The sequence below is a fragment of the Mastigoproctus giganteus genome, chromosome 2 (assembly GCF_048544385.1).
Source record: "Mastigoproctus giganteus isolate SK-2022 chromosome 2, ASM4854438v1, whole genome shotgun sequence".
NCBI lineage: Eukaryota > Metazoa > Arthropoda > Arachnida > Uropygi > Thelyphonidae > Mastigoproctus > Mastigoproctus giganteus.
The window spans coordinates 97,231,287-97,256,034 of record NC_143576.1 but is presented as its reverse complement, the minus strand read 5'-3'; the positions used below and the strand labels follow the sequence as shown (position 1 = coordinate 97,256,034).

General features: G+C 36.9%; 1 protein-coding gene across 2 annotated transcripts in view; it reads right to left on the bottom strand.

Annotated features, from left to right (window-relative positions):
• The window catches only part of raptor (regulatory associated protein of MTOR complex 1), a 638,589-nt gene that overhangs the window by 592,002 nt on the left and 21,839 nt on the right, over positions 1-24,748 (bottom strand). For both annotated transcript variants that reach the window (XM_090389485.1, XM_090389491.1), the window contains exon 2: positions 15,897-15,999. In XM_090389485.1, coding sequence (XP_090245611.1) covers positions 15,897-15,999 — 103 coding nt within the window. The remainder of the gene's footprint in view (positions 1-15,896; positions 16,000-24,748) is intronic.

The window sequence follows — 24,748 nt, the reverse complement described above, 5'->3', positions numbered from 1 at the left end:
ATATTTGATCATTTTTTAAAATGTTGATCTCGGAACTACGTAACAAGTGACTGTACTTAAATTAGCGTGAGAGAAAATTTCACTGAGCGTGGGAAAATTGCTCAAGTCGGCGTGGGAAACGTTTTAATGCTGTTTTGCTATTCATTTTCAAGCTATCGACTCCATCAAATGAAACGATTTCGTTAAATATGTCAAAAATGTAAACTGTAAAAGAGCGTTATAGTGATCTGTGACAGCGTTATAGTCAGATACGGGTTATAATGTAAGAACAGCGTTATAGCGAATCAGCGTAAAGCGAACCGCGTTATAACGGGGGCCTGCTGTACTTAGGTAAACATTAGAAGGAAGGGGATGAATCAAATGGTCCTCTTGATATCAATGGTTCGACTACTGATGATTCTGCTCACGTGGCTGATAAACTGAATGAGTATTTTGCATTTACATTCTCACATGATAAATTCTTTAGGGAAGTGGATGCCAAAAGTTTATCAAACTCTTAACAGGAAGATAAATGATATTGTAATAACTGAGAAGAAAGTGGAAAAGAAACTGTTGAAGCTGTTGTTAAACACAAGAAAGGCACCTGAGGTGGATAGGATCTATTCCAATTATATTAACGGAAACAGCAAAGGAAGCAAACCCTTTCCCATAATTATGACAGCATCCTTGGATTCAAGTGAAGTCCCCACGGACTGGAGACATGCAAATGTACCCCCAGTTCAAAAAGGAGGGTGACAAGATTAATTACAGACCTGCTAGTTTAACTTCTGTTCCAGGGAAAATAATAGTAACCAGTTAAAGAAGTAATGCAGGATCATCTAAACAAGACTGCAGTTATACTTCAGACACAGCATGGATTTGTTAAGGGGAAATCTTGTCTGACCAATTTGACTAAATACTACGATGTGGTCACAAAGGAACTGGATACAAAAATTAATTTTAATATCATATACTTGAATTTCAGGAAAGATTTTGATACTGTTGAACATAAAACACTGCTGTACAAACTGGAGCAGTGTGGCATTAAGGGCAAGTTGCTGCTATGGATAAAGAGATGGTTGAGTGGGAGAAGAGAGGGTGATAAACAATGGATACTGCTCTTTTTAGACTAATATTATTAGCGGAGTCCCCCAGGGTTCGATGTTGGACTCATTGTTTTCTATATTTACCAATGATACTGATGAAGGTATATCAGGCTTAATGTCCAAGTGTGCAGATGATACAAAGTTGGCAAGATTGTTAATGACAATAATAACGGTATGCTACTGCATAGGATCTAGAAAAGTTAGGCAAATGGGCTGAGAAATGGCAACTAAAGTTTAACTTGACAAATACAAAGTACTGCATATGGGTAGCGGTAACCCCAAAGTAATGTACCAACTGTGTGGTACTACACTTAGGATAGTGATAAATGAAAAAGACCTGGGGTAATTGTGTTGTCAGATATGAAGTTCTCTGAGCAATGAAGACAGGCTGCCAGGACAGCTCATGGGGTTTTGTCAATGATATACAGGAATTTTGCTAGCAGGGATAAGGAGGTGATTATCCCATTGTGTAAGGCAATGGTCGGGCTTGAGTACTGCATACAAGTCTGGAGCCTAATTTTAAGAAGGACGAGTACAGAGAAGGGCAATGAGATTGGTGAGGGGGAATTCAGGGGAGCTCTTACCAAGAAAGGCATAAATTCTGAAAATTGCAGTGTCTGGAGACTAGGAACCTGCAAGGTGATCTGATTGAGATGTTTAAGGCTTTGAATGTATTGATAAAGCTCTGTGTTGATGGGATTCTTCCTCTTGTTTGGACCACACACGAGGGGACACAAATTCAAATTGAGGAAAAAGTGTTGCAGAATAAATGTGTAGAAGTTTGCCTTTAGCAAGCGAGTGGTTGATTGCTGGAACAAACTTCCATCTGGTGTCGTGGAAGTTGATAGTTTAAATAAATTTAAGTAAGAACTAGAAAAACTATTGGAGGAAATGGAAAAGTGAAATGATGTGTGTGTGTGTGTGTGTGTGTGTGTGTGTGTGTGTGTGTGTGTGTGTGTGTGTGTGTGTGTGTGTGTGTGTGTGTGTGTGTGTGTGAGGTTTTTTTTTTTGCATCATATGCCACCACTAATGCTAATTCCCCTTTTCATACAAATCAGCATGATGACAAGGAAAGCATATTACCCTCACTGCTCAATCTCCTTTTTAAATACCCTTGTTAATCCAACTTTCAGGCCTATTTTAACAGGTGAATTATCAACACCAAGTGCCAGACAGTTTTTTTTAAAGGAATCCCCACATGCTTTCAGCAGAAGATGCCCAATGTTGTATCCAGTGAAGTCACCTTCCAATACTGACAATGAGAGCAAGCTTCTTTCAATTTGATTTTTTTTTTTTTTATTAAGAATGGTTAAAACATCAACACAATGTGATACAACTTTGATTGCTGCAACAATTTCATTACAATGCCTGCTAATTTTGTTCTTCCACAATTGCACTTTTTTTGCTATTTCTCTACTTACTTAATGAGTCTGAATGATTATCACAATACAGAGGAAGCTTATGATAAACATTTGGCATTATGACAGCATCTTCATCACCTTGAAATGACAAAATTATTTTAGCATTTCTTTCTACACAAGGCACATTGTATTTTATGCTTATTTTTGCATGTCTGATTACATTATGTTTCCCACTACTTGAAATTGTAAAAATCACACCTATATACACTACACAAAAACTGTGTTACAGTAACACATACATACACACACACACGCGCGCGCACGCACATGCAGTACAATGAAAATCTGCAGTCACACATAACAGAGAACAACATTAACAATTTGTGACAATAATCAGCAATACCTGAATGCTAATTTGTTAAGGAGAAATTCACAAAATTTCTGTGTAATGATTTTTTTTTTTTTTTTTTTTTTTTTTTTAATTCTGAAATGGCAAAGCTATAGTTTTACTTTGTAGTTTTTGTAAAAAAGATGGAGGAAAACTGTTATAGGAGTGAGACAGAGAAGAAGCCAAAAAGACAGATGTCTGTCATATAAAAGAGTTAGCAGATATTAATGTAGAAATATCTATGGAAAAGGCTTTCAAAAGATGAAAGTCTACATGATTAATCAGAGACTTTCAAAAGTTGCAAGTCACTGAATTAATCTGAAAGTTCTCTTTTCAACAGTGAAAGATTTGTAGGTACCTTTCTGGGTATTAGCAGAATATTTCAAAGCCAGGGTGAGTTTCACATTTGAACATAACTTTTCTAAGTGAAATAGAAAACCTAATTTTTGGATAAAAAAAAGTGTAATTTTTGTGGCCTTTGTGATGAAAAAGGGTTAAAAGATTAATCCAGGAAGAAAAATATGTTCTTACATGGAAATGTAGATTTTACTGAAGATAAAGCACTAAAGAAGCAGATGCTATACCTGTTAATGTAGATCCACCTTGCAGCCTGAAGAGCATTATGGAATCAGTTCCAAAATGATGTGCATTGTGCAGTGCACGAGAAAAATTCTGTATGCCATTATGAAATGCAAGAAATCATATTTAAAAGTAATCCATTTCACTGATATGCTCTAAAATACTTTATTTTTTATTTTATTTTATTTATTATTATTTTTTTGTTCAATTATATATCACTGAATACTGAAAAATAATCTTATCCTTCTTTCAGGAACACTAGCCTTTAGATTTAGGTTTATTTAGGGATTTTGTGGTACAACAGTAAACTGTTGAAAGTTAAACTGTAATCATAGTAATGAAGGTATAAAACAATGACTTTCATGCCTCACAAAGTCATCTTATAATGCACTACTTCAAAAAAAAAATAAATAAATAAATAAATACTGTAACAAATAATAACAACAATGCTTGATTATTATCAAGTACAGGTGACCCCTGCTTAACGCTGATAATTTGTTCCGGAAATATAGAGCGCTAAGTGAATCTGTGCTAAGCGAATGCCGCATTCCCATAAGGTGACATATGTATTTGTGAGTTGCGGTCGGTGCCATAGGATATTTACTAATCAATAATAAATGATAGTGAAAAGATGCACAAATGTCGGGTCAGAATATTTAATATTCAAATATTTGTACGTATAAAATATTCTGCATTACATACGTATATAATTATGTGGTAACTACTTGCATATCAAAATTAAACTTAAAATTACAATTAAAATCATGAATTTAAATGATCTAAATTGATTTAATTTAATTGATGAATTTAATCATGAAAAATGTGTCGATTTTGGGTTGTACTTTGGCCCTCTTCCTGGTAAACTAAAAGGGGTTTTAATTTTAAATCCCCCACAGCATTACCACCCAACAATAAAGTCAACCGATCCTTCGCTGCTTTGAAACCTGGCATGCTTTTTCCTTCTTTCAATATGAAACTTCTTTTAGGCGTTCGTTTCCAAAAAAAAGTCTTGCTTCATCTATGTTAAAAACTTGTTGAGAAGTATAAGACATAATACCCCTCTTCAATAATTTTAACAAGTTCTTTTTTGAAAGTTTCGGCTCCTTGATCTGCACTTATGGCTTCTCCCTGGATTTTAAATCTATTCAACCAGCCTTTTAAATGGTTCCACATTTTTTTTTTATAGGTGAGTTTTCTTCAGATCATCATATAGGCTAATCTCTCTCTCTTTTTTTTTTTTTTTATAATATTTAACTTAACTGAATTCTGCATTGGATATTATCTTCAATAAAATTAGTTAAAGTCTCACCATTTCAATCGTAATAGCTGGCCTAGCCCTAGTTGCTTGCAGTGGAACAGCTGTCTTTCCTGTTGCTAAAATTAATTCTTTATTTTTTATAATTGTTCTTACAGTTAAACTTGCCGGTTCTAAATTATGGCACACATCCGCTTGTCGCTGACCGGAATTGATCGCTTCAAAACGTCTAATTTAATTTTCAAATTCAGTCTTTTTCTTACATTTGTAGTCTTCGTACTGCACCCAGACATTGTTGCTTTTTCATTCTTATCCGTCTTTCATTAACTCTTCGAAAATGTAACTGCATTGGTTGCATTAATTATGATACAATGTTTGAGTAAACTGTCCATTATGCACTATGTCTAATCATTTTCATTTTCAAGCTATCGACTCCGTCAAATGAAATGATTTCGCTAAATATGCCAAAAATGCAATCTGTAAAAGAGCATTATAGTGATTTGTGACAGCGTTATAGTCAGATACAGGTTATAATATAAGAACAGCATTATAGCAAATCAGCGTAAAGCGAACTGCGTTATGAGGGCCTGCTGTAATACAAAATTATCACAAAAATATTGATGAAAAAAAAATTATAAAAATCATGAGATAGTAAATTAGTTATCCAAATTTATTAAACTCAGTATGACATGTGATGATGTGTAGCCATTACATAAGGTGATCAACTGTGGCTTCTGCACTTGGTGCATCTACATTTGAAAAAACATAACACAGACTTGACTGAAATCCATAAAAAGAAAGTTCCTGTAAAACTATAAAAGACAATTTCCATGAATGTTAAGGAGAAGTAATAAGTTGGCAGGTATTGAGAATCTTTTTGCTGAAAATAAGACAAGATTCAGTTTTATAAGGATTGATTTCAAAAATTTTCACACAATGCATTGCAGAATGACTTGGAGATCTCAGGACAGAATTCTAAATTAGTGAACGAATGACAAATAACAGGAAAAGCCTAAGTGGATAAAACTTTGAGGTTACAAAAGTTAAAGCTCAACAAGCATCAGATAAAATAAATTTATCATCAGATAAAAGGACATTGTTGTTTCCTTATTCCTTTTTCCAGCATTTGAGTCCCAATGTCTCACTCAGTGAAAACTTCATTTTTTTCAATGAGTTGACCCAGAATTGTAGTAGTTTAAAATAAATAACACTTCCTAAAAGTAAAGTGCAATGCTATTCATTAAAAAGAAATTATGAAAATAATAAGTGAAGTGTAGTACTTGTGTTGAATATGCAATGTACCCAACTGGAATGTTGGATCGATAATTCAACTAGAATTATGGTAATTAAATTTTACTGCTCTGACAGATGCCAAGATACTGCTATCTTGCTCAGAAAATAGAGGGAAAGGGGTACGGGTAAACTTGAAGCAAACTTTCAAAACAGCAAATAAAGCTTTTCACAAGCTACAATAATAAAAATTATACAGAAACAGAAATGCTGCTTCCATGTTACAGATTTCCAAAGTTTCTACTTGGCCTACTACTAACTATATTTAATATTTTCAGATTAAATATAGTCAGAAATAATTAATATCTGTAATTGAAAATTTCAAAATCAATTTCAAATTTCCAAAATCAAATTTACCAGATCCTTGTAAATGACATAACTCAGATTATGGTGACATGTAAACTCAAACCACAATCTGGTAATTATCAGTCTAAAATTACATCTAAAAATATAATGAAAGAAAAAGGAAACAGAAAAGGAAAGATAAAAATGAGCATGGATAGAAGGCTTACATAGAATATGATGATTTTCATATGCACAAGAAGATAAAACAAATGACAGAAAAAAGTAGGAGGTAGCATTTTGGATACTTAAAAGACGGAAACAACAAAATAATAATAGGGACAATGGACAAAAAATGATTATGGGAAGACCAGTGGTGAAATTTAGCCAGTTGGCACGAACCTGTTCCTAGAATTTCCTGAGTTCGCTGAACCGGTCCCTAAAGGCCATTTTACACCGAACGCCATGCAAGCTATGCTACTTTTGGTCTATGTTTGGTTTTTATTTTTTACCTTGAAAAGGGGAGTACGGTGATGGAGAACCAGTTTTTAAAATTTTTGATTCTCACCACCGGGGAAGACTATATTAAAACAACTATTTGAAAATAACAGAAGGATGGAGACTAAAAATCAAGGGAATCAAGTGATAATTAATAGTGAATATTCAGATGGCAGAGAAATAACAAAAGTAAAAATAAGGCATAGAAGTGTTAACCCAATTATTCAATAAAATATATGATAGAATAATTCCAGAAGATTGCCTAAAATCCACCTTTACTACCAGAGAAGATAAAAGAAAAAAAAATAATAAATAAAATAATACAAAGATTATAATAATAAGTTTAATGTTGCATGTTTTGAAGGTATTTTTAAGAATTAGCCACAAAGTAATACAGGGAAAATGAGAAGAATCAAAAAGTGCAGAGAAAAGCAAACAAAACATCTATATTTACATAATTGATTTTAAAAAATCATTTGATAATGTAAAGCATGGCAACTAATTGGCATTTTGAAAGAAATAACTGAAAATACAATTATAAAAATTATAAAGACCTTATGTTGGAGCAAAGGGCAATGGGAGTAAACAATGATATACAAATAAGTTCAAGTAAAAAGGGAATAAAGCAAGACTATCTTATTTCCAAGTTTATTTTTTTGCATGTATTATGCAGAAAAATTTCTTAAAACACCTTAGAAGACAAGAGAGATGGATTCAAATTAAACTGACAGTAATAAAAAATATATCATATATGCAGCTTACAAAAGGATTTACAAGAATCCATGGAAAGAGTGAACATATTACCAGTAGTGGCAAATAATGCAAGGATATAAGCTTATAAGGGCCTCCGTAGCCGAATGGTCAGGAGCGGGAATGCAGTAGCACACATCTTTGAGTAGACCGGGGTTCAAGCCCCTGACTGCTGGATACGGTCGATCTGCCAACCCGCACCGAACCAGCGTGGCAGATTATGGTCCATTTCCCTCAGCACGAATTGTTGAGGAGGCTTCCATCCTGCAGTGGGTTGAGTTGATAATGGCTGCTCTTTACCTTTTTATAAGCTTATAAAGCATCATAAAAAAAAACCCACCATCTGTCCATTCCCTTTAATATTATTTGTCTAATCCTTCCTTAAATTTGTTCAACCTATCCACTTTTATAACACCAGATGGAAGTTTGTGGAATCATTTACTCTCTGGCTGAAAACATATTTTTGCACATCTATCACGCAGCCATCCTTTTTCAGTTTACATCCCCCCCCCTCCAGTGGTTAGTAACATCTTTCCTAAAATGATGTCTCCGGATCTGTATGCAGTACTCAAGGTGCAGCCTAATCACTGCCTTACACAATGGGATAATAATCTTCTTGATCCTGCAGGCACAATTACTGACAGAACTCTATAAGCTGTTCTAGCAACCTGTGCACTGCTCAGAGAACTTTGTGTTGGTCTTTTTTGTTTTCCACCACTGAGTGTGTTACTGCATTGTAACACACTGTGAGTGTGTTACAATGCAGTAAGAAGAGAAGATTTTCCAATGAGGATCATCAACATCACACCAATAGTCACAAAAAGCAGCAGCAAATTTCAGGCACCACAAAGCATCCCTCAGTCACTTCATCTTTTGCCAATTTGTGCCTACTGGAAAACCTTCCTGATCTCTGATGAGATAGCAGTAGCACTAGAACAGCTGTCAGAGTGGTGAGACTACACCAATGAGCCAAAACATTATGACCAGTGAGTCTTTATGCAAATCGAAGCAACTGCAGGTGAACTACAGCACGCATGCTGGTCAGGACATGGTATAAAAAAACACCTGACACTGAGCTCCGTTAATCAGTGTTACTCTTGTTTTTTAGATGGGGAGGGCAGCGGACTTAAGCGAGTTTGACAAAAGCCAAATTGTAATGGCCAGACGACTGGATCAGAGCATAGCCTAAACAGCACAGCTGGTGGCATACTCACGGTCAGCCGTGGTTAGTACCTACCGAAAATGGTCCAAGGAGGGAAAACCCACAAACCGCTGGCGAGGTGTCGGATGACCACGGCCCATCGATGCTCAAGGTGAGTGAAGGCTCTCCCAGATGGTACGTGGCAATAGTAGGGCAACTGTGGTGCAACTCGCCAGTAATTGGAATGCTGGTGACGGCAGTAATCTGCACTCCGAGTGCCCATGCTAACCAGGGTTTACCAGTGACAGTACCTGCATGGGATACCCTGGGTCCAGTCATCCATGTGCCGGGCACTCTGACGTCTACCACCTACCTTAACATCATTGCTGACCAGGTACACCCTTTCATAGTAACGGCTTTCCCCTCTGGTGGTGCCGTTTTTCTGCAGGATAATGTGCCATGCCACACCACCCAAGACTGGTTCGCAGAACATGAGGAAGACTTCCAGGTATTGCCCTGGTCTCCAAATTCTCCAGACGTCAATCCCATTGAGCATCTGTGATTTGCATTGGAACAGCAACTCCGATCTGTGGCGTCTCAACCACAGACCTTACAGGAGTTAAAGGATCTGCTGGTTACGTGTTGGTACCAGATACAACAAGACATTTAGAAATCTTGTAGTGCCGAGTATGAGCTGTTTTGGCTGCACAGGGAGGACCAACATCATATTAGGTAGGTGGTCATAATGTTTTGGCTCATCAGTGTATATTGTAAATAAATAGCAATATATTATACCGTACTTCTCTTCAGGAAAATACCATTTGTTAGAAGATAATGCAATGCCAGATTAACTCACATATTTCTCCATATCTCCACATGACTGTGAAGTATTCTTGACTGAGAAGGTTGAAACCAGAGAACTATTTACTATCACAAGGAGTAAGCAACCAGATAGAGAAATGGCTACTCAAATGTAAAAGGAAGAAGATATATCACAGAATGAGCTCAGAAGATCTTCACACCAACAAAATTAATTAACAAGATAAAACTTTGGAATTTCTATTACTTTGGAAATTAAAGGATCAACTACTTAAGCTTCTAAAGAATAAAAATTCATCTAAGTACACATTACATAATATGAGATCCTCTATGGACTGTGCAAACTTCAATGCAGCAGGAAATTTCTAGCCATTGTAATAATTAAAAGGGTAGGTGGGATACCGGTAGGTCAACTTGACCTTTAGATGAAGTTGCAAAGGATCCATCAGGATATAAATAAGGATGGATAAAAATTGTAGATTAAGGCTTTCATAAAGGACCAAAAGATTACCTGCCATTCAGACAAGGTGCAGGATTTCTACACTTCAATTCTTCATAATGAGGTTCACTTATAACTTTTGCAAGTATATAGGAATAAAGTAAAACCAGGATTTCAAAACAAACCACAAACCATTTATTCTCATTCCAAACAGTATTAGCACATTGTTGGAAAACAAGGTTAAGAAACAAGAGTTTCTGAGTTGAGTTGTTTTCGGTAAAGTGCTGTGAGGCATTTTACCACCATTATGACAATAAGGAATAGTCATATTGTGTTTGTAAACTGTATGTATTCAATGTTTGGTTTGCCTGTTTTATGAGAAGAAACACAAGATTCTCAGAAGAAAACCTGCAATTCTGCTCAAGAATGGGCAAAGTACTTACCAATTTAAGAATGAGTAACTTAGCCATTCCCATGAAAAGTCCTTTAGAAGTTCCCATTAAAGACAAGAATAAATCATCCCAGTCTTTTCAAATGGTGATCAAGTGAACCAACATAAGCAGGGGTCGAGGTGTGGCACCCACACTACATGGAGGAATGCCGCCCCCCTCTGTGTTACCAGGCAATACTAGGTGGTAGATGACTCTCATCAACTAGTGCAATACCACCACTGCTTATTGGAGGCTTGAAGTGGTGGTTGATTGATTTTGATTTGGTAGTTGTTGGCGCATCGGCTTCTGTGGCCATATTGCACCTCCCAAGGTTTTTGCAGTACTTTGATCCAAGCCCGAGGCGGGAATCGAACCCGCGACCTTTGGGTTGCCGGGCAGGTACTTTACCCACTCGGCTAGCCCGGTCGGCTACTTGAAGTGGTGGAACCCATGTTTAGTCTCCAGAGCTAAGTTCCGATCAACCCTTCCCCATCTCTTTTTTCATGAAGTATGATTGATGACTTTTGAAGTTATGATGAACATCATGGCGAGATCCAATCTTCCTTACATTTCGAGGGTACAGCTCTAAAACATTGTTCGCTACACCAGACTAGTACACCAGACCAAACCTACTGGTAATTATTTAGGAGGCTTCCGGATCAGCTAGTGTATAATCTTGCTACCTCTATTCTGCCAGATAGTGACTGGAGGGAGTCCGAGTACTGTTTATGCGGAGGGCATTGTTGAGGCCACGTTATCTCAAGGATCTGGGTATATTTTTACCATGTGTATACGCCATATCCACAAATTTCATTACTTCATACAGCATGTCCCCCCCCCCACTTTTTCTACTATTGAATACACCATGAATTGTAAAACTAATAGAGTAAGCTTATCTGTGAAAAGATCTAAACCTCCCAAACACTTCCTAGTTCATTTCACAAATATACCTGGTCTCAATTCTAATCTCAACAACGTCCATTTCCACTTGCAGTCTGCCAAACCTCATGTACTTTTTCTGACAGAATCTCATTATCGGTTGATTCAACAACTGCTAATCTCAATTGCCCAAATTATTCGTTGTATGATTTCTTTTGCCTCAAAGGTGGTACTTGTGCATATGTCCTTTCCGATATTCCCTGTCAGAGACTTGGTAATTTGGAATCTGCTCTTTTCGATCTTCTCTGGCTTAAAATCATTCTACCTCATTGTGTAAAAATCATCTGTTGTCTCTACTGTTCTCCAACTCCACTAATCACTTGGAGCTCTGACTTCTCTCTGCAACTTGACTTTCTCCAGTCCAACTTTCCTAACAGTGAGGTAATTTCCTTGGTGATTTTAATGTTCACAACTCCAGCTGGCTTCCGTCTTCTAGTCACATCAACCCACCTGGTCGAGATGCTGAGGCTTTTCCAATTACTAATGATTGTTACTAATGATAATTATTACAGATTGTTCATTTACCTACAACAATACCGGACAACCCAAACCATACAGGCAACACGCTTAACCTTTTTCTTGCAAACAAGCCTTCTAAGTACACAGTAGAAGTGAGTGGTCCTTTAGGCTGTTTGTTGTTGTTTGTTTGTTTGTTATTTAGTTTTTAGGAGCATTAGCAACTAAGGCCATATTGCTCCGGGGATATGCGGTGGTCATTCCTCGACCTTTCCGCATCCTCCGTATTTGGTGGCCACGGGCTCAAATCCCGGTCTAATCAAGAAGAATGTGCTACGCACTGCTGCTCCTGCTCACCTGGCTACGCAGGCGCCCTGTCCTTTAGGTACCTCAGATCACAACTTGGTGATTGTCTCTTCTCCAATGGACCCTTTATCTCATGGCTATTCCCAACCTCATATTGTTTGGCATTACAAGAATGCAAAATGGGATGACCTGCGAGATTTCTTTTCTTCTTTTCCTTGGTTGGATTACTGTTTCAAAACTTCTGATGTCAACATTTTCTCAAATCGTTTCAGTGAAATTATTCTTGTAGGAATGGAATCCTTTATTCCATACTCCACTTTAAAATCTCGGTTTATTGGAAAACCAACCTTGGTTTTCCATAAACGTGCTAAGGCTGTTCAAGAAAAGAACATTGCAAATCATAATTGGCTTGTTTCCAATTCTTCAGTTTCATTTTCTGCCTACACCAAAGCTCGCAACAATTGTAAAGCAGTTATTAAGCAGTCCAAACTAGATTTTGAACAGGCTAAGAGTAGAAAACTTGCTTCTTGCCTAATGGTAGCCGAACATTCTGGTCTCTTGCCAAAGCTATTGGCCACAACTTTTGCCCATCTCTGCCCACACCTCTGTCAAAACCAGATGGTTCTGTTGTCACTTCGGCCAAGGATAAAGATGACCTGCTAGCATCCCATTTTTCTTCCAACTCACGTATTAATGATCTTGGTAAAACACCTCCCACTATTCCCAACACACTCCATTCAATGCCTCCTGTTGTATTCCGTCAAAAGGATGTCAGAAGGATTTTGACGAACCTTGATGCTAAGAAAGCTCCAGGTTCCGATGGTATTTCTCCACTTGTTCTCAAAACCTGTGCTCCTGAACTTAGTCCTGTTCTTTCCTGTTCTTTTTTCACTTTCTTATTCCAAAGGTGCTTTTTCCTTCTACTTGGATATTTGCTCATATCCAGCCAGTTCCTAAAAAGGGTGACAAATCCCTCCCATCCAATTATCGTCCCACTGCAATTCCTTCTACTCTTTCTAAAGTAATGGAGAAATCAATTAACCGCCACCTCTTAAACTACCTAGAAACCTTCCTTCTGACCAACGATCGCCAGTACGTTTTCTGTCAGTGTCGATCCACTGGTGATATTCTGGCATACGTTACTCATTTCTGGACAATTCAATGGAAAAGTTTGGTGAAACTCAAGCAATTGCTCTTGACATCTCAAAGGCTTTTGATCGTGTTTGGCATAAAGGTCTTCAAAACAAGCTTCAATCTTAAGGTTTGCCAACTGGTTTTTGTAATTGGTTATCCACTTTTCTCTCTGATCGCTCACTAAGGGTGATGGTAGATGTCTGTTGGTCTTCTAACTTCTCCACTAATGCCGGTGTTCCCCAAGGTTCAGTTCTTTCCCGCACTTTTTTCCTCTTGTATATTAATGACCTTCTTCCGTTGACTGGAAATCCTATCCATAGTTTTGTCGATGATAGCACATTGCATTCCATTTTGAGCAACCTTGCCCTACTCAATCAGCTTCAACTTCTCAAATATCCACAACCAATTTCTTAAATGCCGATCTCCAGGTAATTCTCTAGTGGGGCAAAGACAACTCAGTTGATTTCAATCCTTCTAAAACTCGGTCTTATCTTATATCCCACAAAAAGGATTCTTCTGCTCCTATGCTTATCTTTGGTGACACTCCGATTTCTAGGCAAAATGATATCTCTTTTGGGGAATACCCTGACTTCTAATCTCTCTTGGCACAAGCACATTACAAATATTGCTTCTTCTGCATATAAAAAACTTGGTTTTCTCTTTCACTCATCTGTTCAAACAGCTGTTCACTCTGAACAAATCACAAATTCACCGTAACATTGAATTTGTTCCCACATTTAAGGCAGTGCCCCCAAAACCTCTCTCAGGCTCCTAGATTCCATTCAGAAGAGGGCAGTTAAGTTAATTAACGGCTCATCTCTAACAGTCTCTCCACTCATTGTCTCATAGACATACTGTTTCTGCTGCATGCCTTTTCTACAGATACTTCCATGGGCACTGTTCTTCTGAATTGGCTTCTATAATTCCTGCTCTCGCTTTCAAAACTGTCCAAACACATGCCGCCACCAGCCAACATCCATTTATTGTCCAACTTCAAACTCACAGAATCAACTTTTCATCTTCTTCATTTATTCATTCAACTGCCGTTTTCTGGAACAATCTTCCTTCATATATGTTTCCTGAAAATTAGTCTACAGAAGTTCAAGTCTAATGTCAACAAATATCTTATTTCATCTTCTCGACCTTCAACCCAAGCACTTTCCTAAGTACTATAGGTTCCAATACCTCTCGTGTTTGGGGTTTTCATAAAAAAAAAAAAAAAAAAAAGTGGTGTAACCACTATATTGGGGGTATACGAGGTTTCATTCCTCCAAGAATTTTTTTCAGTATTGCATCTGGAGAAAATATTACAATCAGGAAATTTAAATCAGTAAAAGGTAAAAATAAAAAAAAAGAATAGCAATCATACACTTCATCCCAACTCTAGCACTGTTGTCACGCAAAACAACAGAAAGATGAGAAAAGATTGAAATTAATTATTTCCATAAACATGAAAAAGATTGAAATTCTAATAAGATTTTAATCAGTTTACAACTTAATGATAAAATTCTTTTTTTTTACTTTTTTTTATTTTTTTTTCCTTGTTAGTTATTGGCACATCAGCTTCTATGGCCATAATACACCTCCCAAAGTTTTAGCATTTTTTTACTGTGATCCAAGCCCGAGGCAGGAATCGAACCCGCGACCTTTGGGTTGCCAGGCAGGCACTTTACCTACCTGGCTAGCCCCGGTCGGCTCTTTTTTTTTTTTTTTTTTTCCTAAAACATTTCAGATTCCCAAGTGACATTCCATGTTCAGCACTCAATACGTTCAGGTCTTCCTTGTTATCCTCAATAGAAGAAAATACAATTTGTGGGGGGGGGGGGTATATTGGTTTTATTCTTTGCATATGTATCTTAGACAGGGCAGTCCTTCAGTTTGCTTTTATGATCCTTTCTATATTCACTCTCGGTAACCTTGTTGTTTCGAAAAATAATGGTAATTTGGATTTATTTAGTATAGACATCACTAATATGAGCAGCGAAGGTAAAGAAAGCAAACACAAGAATCATGCCAAACTTATCGGACAAACTCATTTCCCGCTACCGCAGCTTCTCCCTGCATTCTCAGTAAACAGATGGTGCATGTTATCGGTAGTGGGAGCAGTAGTGATAAAAATGTATTGATTAGTTTTTCTCATTATTAACAGCAGATTATTGGAGTTCATAAATGTAATGCATTTGCTTCTTGGCTGAAATTTGCTTATAGGTACACCCTCCAGATTGCCTCAGTCTTAGGGTGTTTATCCGCCCTTCCTGTTGTTTTAAAATAGGAAAACGACTTCTACAGACGGTGCATGTAGTGGGTAGTGGCAGTAGTTGTTGTTTTCCTATCAGGTTAAAACAGCAGGAAGGTGGAATAAACACACTAAGACTGAAGCAGTCTGGAGGGTGTACCCGTAAATAAATCTCAGCCCACTCATGAACTCCAATAATCTGCTTTTAATAATAAGAAAAAAACTAATCAATACATCATTATCAACTTCTACTGATAACACGCACCATCTGTTTACTGAGAATGCAGGGAGAAACTGTAGCGGGAAACAAGTTTGTCCAGTAAGTTTCCCATGGTTCTCGTGTTGGCTTTCTTTATCTTAGCAATATGAGCTTTCTTAGCCTGAAGCTTATATCCTGCAAAAAAAAGTAAAGGACCACTGGTTTACAAAAACCTGCATTGAACTATGTAAATGAGTTCTCTTCTAAAAAAAAAAATAATAATAAAAAAACAAATAAAAAATATTTACCAATCCAACATTCCAGTCGAGCACATGGCTGGGTCTTGACCACATCTGGTGGATCCACTCCCACATTCAAGCACAACACAAGTGCTACACTAACTGTTTTCATCTGAACAAAAGAACATAAAAAATTTTTATAATATCTAAGGAAATATCTTTATTTTCTTTTACTGTAATTTTTTGTGCCTGAATAAACAAAAAATATGAATTTATGTGGCAATGAACTGTGTGAAATTCTTAAGAATAAAGAAAACTTACCACTGTGTTAAGAAAGAGCATAAGGCATAAACAAACTACAAACTATATTTATACAAATATATTTTCGAATGGCTTAAAATCCTTTATGCTTGATGATTAAAATGCAGATTATGATTAAAATACAGTTAGTTGAATGGCAATTCCATTTTGTAAGCCAACCATAAACAAAATGGACTGTCAGTGCTAAATACTCAGTCAAGAATGCCAATAAGGGCAATTCTAATAAATAAATTAAAAGTGCCACTCTGACACAGGGAATGTGGATAGTACAGTGTGTGTGTGTGTGTGTGTGTGTGTGTGTGTGTGTGTGTGTGTGTGTGTGTAGAGAGAGAGAGAGAGAAGATAGCAGGATGAGGAGGAGACATGCTTTGGGTAAAGAAGAACACAGATTTTTTTAAACAGTACATCCAACTAATATGGATGTCAAAGCATTTGAAGAAGTAACTATAATGTTGAGTTGTTCTAGTGCAGCGTTTCCCAACCGGGGTCCACGGAAGCTTTGAGGGGGTCCACAAGAAAAAAAAATTTATTTCGGGGGTTCATAATATGAGCTAAGGGGTTCATGATAAAATATTATAAATAAAATAATTTGTTAAATAAAAATAATAATAATAAAATAAACTAATGTCACAGAAAAGTCCAGAAATTCGCAGTTAGAAGATACTCATATTTTCTGGAACCTTCTTTAGTTGAAGCAAAAAAAAATTTCTTTCCATAGAAAATTCTCGAAGAAGAATTTCACCAATGGTGGTGAAATCTATTGTTTGTATTATTGAACGTTATTGTTCTAGTGAACTATATTTCCATTAGTACCTACAAGCATTTCCAACACTAAATATTTGAGGTTAATAATATTATTATTGTTTTCAGATTACCCATGGCTCATGCAAAGGAGAAAACAAGACAATATTTGACTGAATATCTGTCGTACGGTTTTATTGAATCACCAGAGAATATCACAAAACCAATGTGTCTTATATGTATGACTGTGCTGTCTAATGATAGCATGAAACCAAGTAAGCTTCGTCACCGTTTGGAGACAAGGCACAGCGAAAAGAAAAATAAATCAGTGGAGTATTTCCGAAAACTACGAGACAATTTTCAAGGAAGAAACAAATTGGATCAGATTTTTAGTATACAAGCAAGCAATAAAGATAGCAGTTTATTAGCATCATATGAAATCAGCAAAATAATAGCAAAATCTGGAAAGCCACACAGCATTGGTGAAACTGTCATCTTGCCTTCGATATCAGTTGTAATTTCAACAATGTTAAACAAAAATGCATGTGAAATTACCAATAACCTTCCTTTGAGCAATAACACAATATCCAGACGCATTGATGAAATGTCTGAAGATGTAAAAAATCAACTTATTGCTCAATTATGTGAAACAGTTTGCAATGCAACTCGATGAATCAACTTTGATGGGCAATGAAGCACTTTTATTGGCATATGTAAAATGTATGGATGATAATCAACTCAGAGCGGAAATGCTTTTTGCAAGATTCCTCAAAACAGATACTAAAGGTGAAACAATATTTAAGGAAGTCCAGTCTTATTTTAGAGAAAAAATATTCCACTCGAAAATTTAATGGCTTGTGATACTGATGGCGCTCCTTCCATGGTCGGTAGGTATTGAGGGTTTATCACTCATTTAAAAAATGCATTGCCAAAAGTATTTTGCATACACTGCTTGATTCACCGCCAACATCTGGTGGCAAAGAGATTGAGTGGACGTCTTCATGAAGCCTTAACTCTTGTAATAAAAGCTGTCAACCTCATTAAGCCTAATGCTCTTCAAGATCGTCTCTTTCGCAAATTTTGTGATGAAAATGAAGAAGGACTTGACCGTCTTGTACTGCATACAGAGGTGTGATGGTTGTCTAAAGACAATTGTCTTCGTCGTCCTTTGGGACAGTATGGTATCATTTCTAAACGAGAAGATTGGAAAACAGTTGGTTGCCATGAAAACAGACATATTTTACCTCTCAGATGTGTTTGAAAAACTGAATTCTCTTAATAAGCTGCAGCAAGGACATAATCGTGATTTAATATCTAGCAAAGAAACCATTAAAAAAATGTATGCCATTAATGCATTCCTAGGAAAACTCAAATTGTACAGTCTTAATATCTCACGTCATGCGTTTGACCAGTTTCCAAACCTTGCTTCAGTTAGCAGTGATTTAAAAGATGATGGTTGTGTATGTTGATCATTTAAAAAAAAAATTATGAAGACATGCAAGTTCGGTTCAAGGACCTACACTAGAACTGGACATCCCAGATTGGGTGCCGATTCCATTTGAGGTAAATGTTGCTGAGGTTGAAATTGATTTACAAGAGGAACTTGTTGAATTGCAGTCTGATGAGACAGTCCGAAGTCTATTCAAAAAAGGAAAGCATGATGTATGGAAGAATAGTGACATTGCATGTAAATATCTGCTTTTATGGGAGAAAGCTAAAATGTATGTCATTGTTTTCCCATCATCTTAACTTGTGGAATCTGGCTTTAGTCGTGTAACACAATTGTTAACAAAAAATCGTAATCGACTTGATATAGTAAAAAGAGGTGATCTTCGTCTGACTCACAAAATTGGAGCCAGATATTAAAATGCTAATATCAAAACATCAGCCACAAGAATATCATTGGTAGGGCCTATTTAATGGGATCCTATTTAATAGCCTTAGGAATAAATTTATATATGTTGTTTGAAATAGTATTTTTTTAAATTTTTTTTTTACTAATTCTGTCATTACAAGTAAAAATATGTTTCAGTTTTATCAATTAAAATTTTCAAAATTTGTAATTTACATTTTTTATATTATATTGGAATTGCTTAATTATTAGCTTTTACTAACTTACAAATAAATATTTTATTTAGGAATACAGCGTATATGGGGATCCACATACGTAAAGTTAGGACTCGGGGGGGGGGGGGTCCACAAGCAAAAAAAGGTTGGGAACCCTTGTTCTATTGTGATATAAACACCTAAGAAAACAAAATGAGCATAGAAGTTTGCTAAATGCCAGATGACCAAGTTCAACAAACCCCATTACCACAACTGGCAAATAAGGAATCCTGCTTGGTGACCAGTATTTTACTGGTTGACCTAATGGCTGCAAGTTTGAAATAACAATTCTGTTTTACAATCATTGTGATCTGTGTATCGAAAGTCATGCCAAGATTTGGCATGACTTTTAATAAAGGTACAGTAAAATGTAGTTAGCACACATACTAAACTACTAACAGGATTTTTCCCACTTGTATTTCACAGAGGCAAAAATAAATATTCAAAGGTTGTTTTCATTTGTGAAAACATTATACAGTTTCTCTTATGGAGCTGTATTCACATGCATAATGATTATAAACCTAATTTGCTTCAACAAGAGAAGTTCATAACTCAGGAAGGACTAGTAATTTATCATCTATAGTGGGTTTCAATGTGTGTTTCTTCAATGCACTGGTAATAATTAATTTTATCATTTATAATTAATTTAACATATAGATAAAGTTAATTACTTAATAACTTTAAAAGCTTTCAATTTTCTCACAGTTTAATTATCAATGGACCTTCATATCTACTTTGGGAAGCTGGCATCAGATAAATTTAAAACTAACAAGCAAAATAAGCAAGTGTTTTCAAATCATAATAACACAAGGAAGAGAGTTTTCTTTATAATAACTGTTACAGATTTTTTTTTTTTAATACCATTTCCCCATTTCCCTACCTGGCAACTAACTTAGCATTAATAGTGGCATATGATTAGGCTGACCATATGTCCCATTTTCAATGGGACAGATAGTGATTGATTGATTTTTTTTTTTGTTTTTATGGCACAAAAACATCAGAGGTTATAACGTGCCAGGAATAATTTAAATTTACAAAAAAAATATTGAGAGTTTGGTAACCTATTAAAAAGGTTACCTCGTCAAAAGTTGTATGTGTATATGTATATGTATAAATAAGTAAATAATAAGGCTAAGGCGCATTTAGGGCTAGAGCCTCAAGCTGCGAACAAATTTAGACTATGTATATAAAGTGCTTAGCATCATAATACACAGCCATTTCTGAATAAACAGAAAATTTTTAAGGTGGCATCGTTTTAGGTTATATCTCATATTGTGAATACCTTCACAACGAGTTGCCATGATATTGCACTACTTCGAATAAGTAACGCTTCACCTAAGGAGAAGACTAGTGTTACTTATTCTCAGATAGGTACCACCACCCAGACAGCACTGTTTCAGGGCTATTTGGCCCTTCGTCAGTGAGTGGGTAGGTACCCAAGTGATGCAATGATGGCAAAAACAGTTATGAAGTATAACTCCACAATATGAGAGATGCCTGATGGTGTATGATGTATTTAGACTAAGGCGCATTTAGGGCTAGAGCCTCAGGCTGCGAACAAATTTAGACTATGTATATAAAGTGCTTAGCATCATAATACACAGCCATTTCTGAATAAACAGAAAATTTTTAAGGTGGCATCGTTTTAGGTTATATCTCATATTGTGAATACCTTCACAACGAGTTGCCATGATATTGCACTACTTCGAATAAGTAACGCTTCACCTAAGGAGAAGACTAGTGTTACTTATTCTCATCCTACCCACTCACTGACGAAGGGCCAAATAGCCCTGAAACAGTGCTGTCTGGGTGGTGGTACCTATCTGAGAATAAGTAACACTAGTCTTCTCCTTAGGTGAAGCGTTACTTATTCGAAGTAGTGCAATATCATGGCAACTCGTTGTGAAGGTATTCACAATATGAGATATAACCTAAAACGATGCCACCTTAAAAATTTTCTGTTTATTCAGAAATGGCTGTGTATTATGATGCTAAGCACTTTATATACATAGTCTAAATTTGTTCGCAGCTTGAGGCTCTAGCCCTAAATGCGCCTTAGTCTAAATACATCATACACCATCAGGCATCTCTCATATTGTGGAGTTATACTTCATAACTGTTTTTGCCATCATTGCATCACTTGGGTACCTACCCACTCACTGACGAAGGGCCAAATAGCCCTGAAACAGTGCTGTCTGGGTGGTGGTACCTATCTGAGAATAAGTAACACTAGTCTTCTCCTTAGGTGAAGCGTTACTTATTCGAAGTAGTGCAATATCATGGCAACTCGTTGTGAAGGTATTCACAATATGAGATATAACCTAAAACGATGCCACCTTAAAAATTTTCTGTTTATTCAGAAATGGCTGTGTATTATGATGCTAAGCACTTTATATACATAGTCTAAATTTGTTCGCAGCTTGAGGCTCTAGCCCTAAATGCGCCTTAGTCTAAATACATCATACACCATCAGGCATCACTCATATTGTGGAGTTATACTTCATAACTGTTTTTGCCATCATTGCATCACTTGGGTACCTACCCACTCACTGACGAAGGGCCAAATAGCCCTGAAACAGTGCTGTCTGGGTGGTGGTACCTATCTGAGAATAAGTAACACTAGTCTTCTCCTTAGGTGAAGCGTTACTTATTCGAAGTAGTGCAATATCATGGCAACTCGTTGTGAAGGTATTCACAATATGAGATATAACCTAAAACGATGCCACCTTAAAAATTTTCTGTTTATTCAGAAATGGCTGTGTATTATGATGCTAAGCACTTTATATACATAGTCTAAATTTGTTCGCAGCTTGAGGCTCTAGCCCTAAATGCGCCTTAGTCTAAATACATCATACACCATCAGGCATCTCTCATATTGTGGAGTTATACTTCATAACTGTTTTTGCCATCATTGCATCACTTGGGTACCTACCCACTCACTGACGAAGGGCCAAATAGCCCTGAAACAGTGCTGTCTGGGTGGTGGTACCTATCTGAGAATAAGTAACACTAGTCTTCTCCTTAGGTGAAGCGTTACTTATTCGAAGTAGTGCAATATCATGGCAACTCGTTGTGAAGGTATTCACAATATGAGATATAACCTAAAACGATGCCACCTTAAAAATTTTCTGTTTATTCAGAAATGGCTGTGTATTATGATGCTAAGCACTTTATATACATAGTGTAAATAATAAGGGTAAAAATATACTCTTCCTATTTTATATACGTCTATACATATTAATAGCACGTAAAAAGTTAAAACCTGCTGACACACAGTCATTGTCAGATAAAAGGGTAAAAGGGTAAAAATATACTCTTCCTATTTTATATACATCTATACATATTAATAGCACGTAAAAAGTTAAAACCTGCTGACACACAGTCATTGTCAGATAAAAGGGTAAAAGGGTAAAAATATACTCTTCCTATTTTATATACATCTATACATATTAATAGCACGTAAAAAGTTAAAACCTACTGACACACAGTCATTGTCAGATAAAATCTGACTGAGTGTATAAGGTTCAGTCAGATGGCTTAAACCAATATATGTGCTTCCAAAATTTGGACAGTCTGTTAAAACATGCTTGATAGATATAACAATGCCACATTGCTCGTACACAGGAGCATCATCAGCCCTCAGAAGAAAAGAATGTGTCAGATGGCTATGTCCTATGCAGAGCAGAGCAAGAACAACTTGATCGTTAAGATCCTTGTGCAGACTAGACTGCCATGATTTGATTACAGGCTTAATTTGATAGTTTGTTTGTTATCTGCCCATGCCAAGAGTCTTGCTACTGTGAATAAATCTTGTTACGGATTATCTGCCCGTAGTCTGTATAGGGGACTGACAGGCCAAGATTATTTGTCGAGACTGCTGATTTGGCTGCATTATCAGCCAAATCATTTCCAGTAATGCTGATGTGGCTGGGGATCCAGGAGAAGCAGATGTCAAATCTGCCTTCACAGAGAGAGAAATCATCTGCTGAATCCAGGACAAGATTGAATGGTTGTTGTGTCATCACTGATAGAGCCTGTAGTGCACTCAATGAATCGGTATATATCATAACCCGATTATGTTGGCGGGTTATTATGTGGTCCAAGGCTAACTCAATAGCATGCAGTTCTGCATTCAGAGGGAATCTGCTCAGATATACTAGTCAGAAAAGACAGCAGCAGATCCCACATATGCTTCTGACTTTGAACCATCTGTATAAACAGGCAAGAAGTCAGAATGTTCAGCTAGGTATTGTGAGTAGAGCTGAAGGTAGACAGCAGGGAGTGTGATTCCGACTTCATCCAGTTTCTAAAGGAGAAGTCACATGATAGAATTAGAGCATGCCAGGGTGGAAGGGGCTGCTTTGGTGAATGAGCAACCTTGTCTATTATTATGCTAAGCTCTCCAAATAGCTCTTGAACACAAATACCAAATGGACAGTTGACGGTCCGATGTGCTATAGAGATTTTCCCATCATGGCTCAAAAACGGATGTCCACGTGGGGTGATCTGGCAGGGAGTTCAGCTTGAAGGTATATTGTAAAGAAAACTGCTTTTGTCGAAGCAACAGGGATGGTTAATTTGCTTCAACAAACAGACTCTGGACAAGTAATGTTCTGAATGCAACAGTAGCAATATGAATGGCCTGGATGTGGGTGGAATCAAGCCAACGAAGTGACTATTTCTGGCAGATGCATCTATACCTGAGACCCATAATCTAATTTTGAGCGTAGAAGTGCACTGTACAGAGGGAGTAAAGTGCGTGTATGAACCCCAAGATGTAGAAAACAAGTAAGTGAAGGGGAGCTGATAGAAAGATCCATGGCAGAAAATGTACGGGTAGGTGTGTGGAAAAAAGGTTTGTCAGGGGAGTTACCCATGGACATCTCCAGTCCATGAGTAACTCCCCTGAGTCCAAGGAAGCTCTCATAATTATGGCTAAGGCTTCGTTTACTTCCTTTGCTGCCTCCTTTAATATAACTGGATAGATCCCATCCACCCCAGGTGCTTTTCTTATGTTTATCTTCAACAATTTCTGCTCCACTTTTCTCTCAGTTATTATAAAATTGAGCTCACTTCCAGAGTTTAATACACCTTTGGCATTCTCCTCCCTGAATAACTCCTCATGTGTAAATGTAGATGCACAAGTTTCATTCAGTTTGTTAGCTACCTGAGCAGGATCATCAACAGTTGAACTATCGATATCAAGTGGACCAATCTGATTAACCCCCTTCTTTCCAGAGTTTACATAAGTAAAGAACTCTTTGCTGTTTTTCTTTGCATCCTTTGCCAAAGATTTCTCATAATCTGTTTCCTTGCCTAACCTCCTTTTGTGACTTAATTACAGACCAGCTTATATCTACCATAGGCTTCAGAGTCACCTCTTAATTTATATGTATCCCATGCATTTTTCTTCTCTGCAACATGTCTAGTTCATCTGACATCCATTTAGGCCTAAACTTTGAAGTTTGTCCAGTTTTCCTGCACAGCTTGAATTTATTTAAGCTGTGCAGCTTGAATTTAAGTTGATAGCTAGAATTTATTTAAGCTATCAACTTCCACAACAACAGATGGAAGTTTGTTCCAGAAATCAACCACCCACTGGCTATAGGCAAACTACACATCTATTCTGCAACTATACTGCCTCAGTTTGAATTTGTGACCCCTCATGTGCGTGGTCTGAGCAAGACGAAGAATTCCATCAGCATTGAGCTTGCTTAATCTGTTCAAAGCCTTAAACACCTCAATCAAATCAT